The sequence below is a fragment of the Capsicum annuum genome, chromosome 8 (assembly GCF_002878395.1).
Source record: "Capsicum annuum cultivar UCD-10X-F1 chromosome 8, UCD10Xv1.1, whole genome shotgun sequence".
Lineage (NCBI taxonomy): Eukaryota > Viridiplantae > Streptophyta > Magnoliopsida > Solanales > Solanaceae > Capsicum > Capsicum annuum.
The window spans coordinates 153,789,388-153,796,762 of record NC_061118.1 but is presented as its reverse complement, the minus strand read 5'-3'; the positions used below and the strand labels follow the sequence as shown (position 1 = coordinate 153,796,762).

Genomic DNA, 7,375 nt, shown 5'->3' with positions numbered 1-7,375 from the left:
AATGGTTTGAACTTTTTAATGACTACTTCTTTCATAGGTTCAACGTCACTCCAGATGCACCAGTTAGTAGGTGTGAGACCATGGTGACCAAGGTGTTAAAAGGAAACGAGATAGACCTAGAGAAGTTGTCTCGAACGACCTATAATTTCTTGGAATCAATGCAGACTTGGTTAAATATAGGACACAATGTAGTATCAAGACTCATATAGGCCATATCTACTAGTTGGAAATAGGTTTTAATTATTTTTTTTATGTAACTTATTTTCACTTGTATTTTTATTTGGTATGATGATGACATGTGTTGAGCTTAAATGGAATAGTAAATTCTTATATCTCAACTTGTTTGAGACTGAAGCAAGTTGTTCTTCTTTCATAGGCACAACATTGGCCTTAGCTTCATGTTCCTTTGACTGCTTTGAACCTATCGTTCATGATAATCGTGTGTTTTCCAATCCACGGGTGTATTATTTCATGCTTCTAATCCTTTAGTTTTGGTTTTAGCTTTTCATCGACACTAATTTCCCCATTGAACACGTTGTCTTTGTGTTCGATTTCATTGTTCATTTACTCCCTTCTTTGTATTTATTCATACTTCTGCTGAATCAGGGTACATGCAAAGGACCAAATCAGAAGATACCCATACTTTCTGCTGCGACATTGAATCTTGCAGACTTTGCCTCAGTAGCTGGATATAAACAATAGGGCATTGAAATCTTCGTTCCTTTAGAAGTCTCTGTTGGCAGCTTCAAGAGTTGCCTTTCACTCTGTGTAAGAGAAACTAAAACACATGTTTTTTGCTTGCGTTTTTGTACTCCTGAAGCTACGTGAATATATTATCTAATGCGACTCTTTCCTAAAGATATGTTCATATATTTGTTGACAGCTAGTGCTCAACCTTGTGGAATTGAGGAACACTCACGAAGCTTCAGAGATATTTCTGAAGTTTATCATGTCTGCTCCAGTATCTTCGAACCCTGGAAAGGCTTTGTTGACAGACAGAAATGGGGGTGGTTCTTTAAAAGCAGGTTTGCGAAAGGTTAGATTTTTGAAAGCATTATCTTTTAGTCAACACAAGAAGGCATATCATGCAGAGGAAGGCAGCAGTAGTGATGGAAGGAACTCAGTCAGAAGTGAGGATCCCAATTATGTTTATCCTGTGGATACAGATTCACTTGATGAGGATTCAGAAGGAGGATCTGAGGAAGGAAAAGAGGATACAAGTGTTCAGAAGTCATTCAGTTATGAAGCACTTGTCTATGCAAACCATGCTGGTGGATCATTTTGTTCAAATACAAGCGGCAGCAGCAGTGACGAGGATTTAGTCCACTACAGCCATCATATTTCAGACACAAGGCACAAGTACCCTGAGGATACAACTGCAGCAAATTAATCTGCAGATCAGAGTTCAAAACGTAGTCTTATTTCCTGGAGGAAGAGGAAGTTGAGTTTCAAATATCCTAAAACAAAGGGGGAGCCATTGTTGAAGAAACATTATGGAGAGGATGGTGGAGACGATATAGACTTTGATCGCCGACAGCTTTGCTCATCCGACGAGTCTTCTTCTAGGGTAAGTCTCTTTTTTTCTTCCATTCTTTGTCATGTTTGACGAGTTATTTTTTATCTTCATGTCATGGTCTGATCAGCGTGCAATAACTTGTACACCAATGTGCTTGGCGAATTGAAGATTACAAAGTTTGGTAGATTTCTTTAGTAGCTTAGTCTACTTGTATATTTGTATCAAGTATCTAACTGCTGAGGTTTTCTTGTTTATGATTGAAGATATATGTCATAATTAGTCCTCTTACTAATGTGTGTAGTTCATGCAGGGGCACAAATCTGAGAAAACTTCTCCGATTTCAGTCTCTGAGTTTGGAGATGAAAGTTTCGCTGTGGGTAGTTGGGAGCAGAAAGAAATAATAAGCCGTGATGGACAAATGAAGCTGCAGACTCAGATCTTCTTTGCTTCGATTGATCAACGAAGTGAATGACAAAAGAGTGACAAAAATATGCAAAAATTGAGTTCAGGGGTAATAGGATCTCTGTGAAGTTGGAATGTGTCGTAACAACTTTGACCATAGTTCGAGGCAATACTGGATGCTTGTCTTAAAAAAATAATCAAAGCCATAAAAGCCACTGTTGTAAATAATATTAGTGAAAGTGGGTTACCATGTATTATAAAACTAGTTTAGTGTACCTCACTTTATTGAGTTCAAATTTGTTTAAATAATAAAGATAAATACAATAATTAAATTTAACATCTTTTGGAGAATTGATTTAATTAAACCTAGCCTTTACCAAAAGAATTTCTCAAAGTCGATCGACATTCATCTACCACCTGTAAACTGCAACAAAACAACAAGATGATAGAGACATCAAAACAATATAATTAAATCTAACCTTTACACACAAAAAAATCTCAAAGCCGTCCGACACTCATCTATCACCTAGAAACTATAACAAAATAATATGACAATAGAGATATCAAAATAATACAACTAAACTTTACCTTTACACAAAAAAATTTTGCAAAACAGAGATATAAAAACAATGCAATTAAACCTAACCCTCACCCAAAAAAAAATTCTCAAAGCCGACCAACATTCATCTACCACCTGTAAATTCATTTAAAACCTGTAAACTACAACAAAATAATACAATAGTGATCACAAAACTTCAGTTTTGATGAAAATAATTCTTGTTTCAGCAAAAATTTTGACACTAAAGAATGACTTGAATGAAAGCAAAGAAGATATATATATATATATATATATATGCACAGACGTTGAATTTTATTATGTTGACAAAAATAGTGAAGAAGTTGAGGGTTAGAAAATTAAGCATCCACGAATCTAGACATGCAACCGAATCAAGTTAGATGAGCATCTATCATATTTTTTCAATAAGTAAATTATTTTTTTCTCTAGTTTAACGTGCATCTTAATATTTATAGAAGTATTTACTTAATGGAATCCTATTTTAGGAGTATTTTTCTATACTATTTTAGGAGTATTTCTCTAATTGATCAGTACAAACAAAAATATTAATTGATTTTCCTTTCATATATTTTAGGAGTCCCATATGTTTCAAAAATTGCTACATTTTGCTGGAAACTCACCTTTCATAGTCATATTTTACATAATTATCATTTATAGCCGCTATATTCAATTTACGCCCGTTTTATTCAATTTTATCAATAGTCTGTATTCATATAAAATATAAAATATAAATACAGTATCATTTAGCTGTTGTATTCGATTCACAGCCGTTGTATTCACTTTTATTCAGTGGTCTGCATTCATAAAAACATAAATACACTACATATTTAGTCTTGCCAAAAACACTACCATTTTTTTTCTTTTTATTTTTTTATATTTTTTCTTTTTCGTGTTTCCTCGTTTTTTTCTTCTTCTTTTTTCTAATTTTTTCTATTTTTATTTTTTATATATTTTTTTCTCTTCTATCTCTTTTTGTTTTTTTTGTTTTATTTTTTGTAGTTATTTTCTTTATCATTTTTTTGTTCTATTTTATATTTTTTGTATTTTTAAAAAATATAACTACTTGAGCACAAGTCATTAATGATAACGTAAAGACCATAATTATTTATCTATTTGTAGTCACACCGTCATTTATATTTTTGTATTCATTGATACAACTGTATTTGTATTTGTATTTTAAAGTTCACGCTTGTATTTGTATTTTTGTAGTTCGCGTTAATATTTGTATTTTATAGTTCGCACTTGTATTTGTATTTGTTAGTTCGGACCATCATTTATATTTTATATAATTCACACTTGTATTTTAAAGAACTGTTTTGTATTTTATAATTGACTGTATATTATATTGAATTATATTTGTATTATGATTTTATGTGTTTGTATTTTAAATTATATTTGTATTTGTATTCTATTTTTGTCGATGACTTTTTTTAAAGAATTATTTTGTATTTGTATTTGTAAGTTGATTGCATATTGTATTTAGCCTTGATTATGTACAATTTATCATTTGTATTTGTATACAAACAAGTAAATGCATTAATTATATTTTCTTGATTCTAAAATATATAAATATGCAATGTATTATTTGATACAAATGTACCATTTATTTGTAAGTCAAAATTAATATTCGTATTTGTAAATAAATAAATATCACTTGATACAAATATAATTATAAACAAATAAAATCAATAATTTTAAAAATATAAATACATATTGTATTTGTATATATTGTATTTTTTTTGTAAAATTTTGAATTGTATTTATTTGTATCAATAAATACAACTCGTATAAATAAATACAAACAAATATTCGTAAAAAGAAAATCAATCGTTCCCTTTCAATAATTAAAAAATATAAATGATAGTTCACACTTGTATCTATATGTTATAGTTAGCATTTGTATTTATATTTTAGAGTTCTCACTTGTATTTGTATGTTATAATTCGCCTTTGTATTTATATTTTATAGTTCACACTTGTATTTATGTTTGCCGGTTCGTACAAATGAAAAGAAAGAGAAAAAAAAAAGATAAAATGAAAAAAAGACAATGAAAGAGAAAAAAATTGAAAAAAGAAAGAAAAAAGAGAAAACAAAAAAAGGAAAAGAAAAAATGAAGAAAAAAACTGGAAAAAAAAGAGTAATAGAAAATAGAGTAAAAAACACAAAAAAAAGAGAAAAAAGAAAAAGAAAAAAGAAAAAAAAGACAAAATGAAAAAAAGACAACGAGAAAGAAAAAATTGAAAAAAGAAAGAAAAAAGAGAAAACAAAAAAAGGAAAAGAAAAAATACAAATGTGGCGGAACCTATCGTCAGACAAAAGTTAAGTTGAGATATTTTAGGGAGGAGGGGGGGGGGGGGGGGGGGGGGGAAGGGGGGAAAAAGACAATTTGGGAGGGGGGTTGGAGGCAAACATTTGGGGGTGGGTGGTTTAAGGGGATGATGCGAGGTGGGGCGGTTGAGGAAGATGATATAGGGTGGGGGTAGGGTTATTAATATTTTTTTTAAAATTACAAAATTAATATTGGCGGAACCTATCGTCAGACACCAAAAGTTTCAGCATTCTTTCACTTTGGAACCTAAGTAGACGATATTCATTTTAAACACATCAACTAACGTTCAATTGTGTCATTTTGACACCTTTTGCACAACTGACATTGTGTATTATACTTGCCTGAAGGAGCATGAAAGGTATTTTTTGACTGATGTGGCGTCCAAATTGGCCCACAAGTAATATATTAACTCAATCGAGATTTAAAAATTAGATACACATTTAGGAATTCGTCCTCTATCATACAAATCAGGTTCACAAATAATATTCAATTTAATTAGTTTAGGTTTTGTGAATGGATTTGTAAAAATTTTGATTTTATATTAAGAATTAATATAGTACAATAAGCGGAGGAGAAAAACCAGATGACAATTCGTATATATGCATTTGATAGATAATATAATTCTACCGATTTTTCAAGTTTTGATTCAAAAATTGGTGTAATTTTTACCCTGCGATTTCCCTCCCATTGTTTCTTGCCTGAGTATCATTTATTCCTTTTTCTGATGATAAAATCTTTTTCTCCCTCAATTTGGGTTGAATGTTTACAATTTTTTTGTCATTAAATTTTAATTGTAATCATTTTTGTTGGGTAAAGTGTTGAAATTAAAAAGATGTAACATCTGTAATAAAGAAAATTTGAAAAATGAAGATCAAGGTACAACAATGGGGTGTTGACTCTGAAGTTGATGCCGGAGTGGGCTAGAGGGAGATGATAATTGGGTTTGGGGTTTGGGAGGGGGTGGGGTGGGGGGGTGGAGGCGACGTTTGGAGAAGATAATTGTGAAGATGAGTTTGGAAAAGATGATGTGGTGGTGGGGGTTGTTGCAGCGGGGGGTTGAGTTGATGATATTTTAGGGAGGGGACGGGTGGGGAAGGAGAAGGGTGGAAAAAGACAATTTGGGAGTGGGGTTGGAGGCAAACATTTGGGGGTGGGTGGTTGAGGGGGATGATAAGAGGTGGGGCGGTTGAGGAAGATGATATAGGGTGGGGGTGGGGTTATTAATATATATTTTTTAAATTACAACAATAACATATTCAGTGTACTCTCACATAGTGAGGTCTGAGAAGAGTAGAGTGTACGCAAATCATACTACTATCTCAGGTAAAGTAGAGAGGGTGTTTCCGATAGACCCCCGACTTAGGACCGATAACGGTATAACAAACACAAAAGACAAATGCATATAAACTAGTATGGTATGCAAAAAATAAACTAACACAGCTAGCCACAAGATAATACTAAGAACAATCTAACTGAAATCATAAACATCATAGAACACCAAGAACAAGAAACTTCAGACATCAAAGAACGCCCCCTTACTGTTACCGACGCACTCCCACCTCTTAACCCTCTACCCTAATCCGCGTCCTCCACACATTCCTATTAAGGGGCATGTCCTCCATAAGTTGTAACTGTTTTATATCATGCCTAATCACCTTCTTCTAATATTTCTTCGGACTATTTTTATTCCGCCTAAAATCACCTATAGCAGTGTCTCATATCTCCACACTGGAGCATCAGAGCCCCTCTTCATTACGTGCCCGAACCAATGTAACCTCATTTCTCGCATCTTGCCCTCCACCAAAGTAACTCTCACCTTCTTCCGAATAATCTCATTTCTTACCCCATATTTCCTAGTATGTCCACACATTCATCGCGCCATTCTCATCTTCGCCACCTTCAACTTTTGTATGTGGGAGTTTTTAACTAGACAACACTCCACTCCAAATAACATAGTCGGCCGAACCACCACTCTATAGAATTTAACCTTAAGCTTCAAGGGCACTTTTTTATCACATAAAACTCCCTAAGCGAGCCTCCTTTTCAACTACCTTACCCCAATACGATGCGTGACATCCTCTTTAATCTCACAATTGCCCTGAATCATATATCCTAGATACTTGAAACTCTCCCTCTTCCGAATGACTTGAGAGTCCAGCTTCACAACCAGTCCAGCCTTCTACGACACATCACTAAATTTACACTCCAAGTACTCCATCTTGGTTCTACTTAACCGAAATTCTTTAGACTCAAGCGTCTGTCTCCAAATCTCCAACTTATCATTAACCTTCCCTGAGTCTTGTCAATCAGTACCACACCATCCGCAAATAACATACACCAAGACACCTCTCCTTGAATATGTCGCGTCAAAACATCCATCACTAAGGCAAATAAAAATGGGCTGAGAGTCGATCCCTGATGCAGCCTTATCAAAACTGGAAAGTGATTCGAATCTCCACCTACCGTCCTTACACGAGTCTCTGCACCATCATACATGTCTTGAATCGACCTAGTGTACGTCAGGACACCTCTCTAGCCTCTGAGCACTTCC

At 33.6% G+C, this 7,375-nt stretch overlaps 1 protein-coding gene across 1 annotated transcript in view; it reads left to right on the top strand.

Moving 5' to 3' along the window:
• Positions 1–2,126, top strand: part of LOC107879339 — a 7,545-nt gene extending 5,419 nt beyond the window's left edge. The window contains exons 2-3 of the mRNA XM_047394687.1: positions 884–1,567; positions 1,827–2,126. Of these exons, the coding sequence (XP_047250643.1) occupies positions 950–1,390 (441 nt within the window). The 5' untranslated portion in view covers positions 884–949 and the 3' untranslated portion in view covers positions 1,391–1,567; positions 1,827–2,126. The remainder of the gene's footprint in view (positions 1–883; positions 1,568–1,826) is intronic.
• The last annotated feature ends 5,249 nt before the right edge of the window (positions 2,127–7,375 follow it).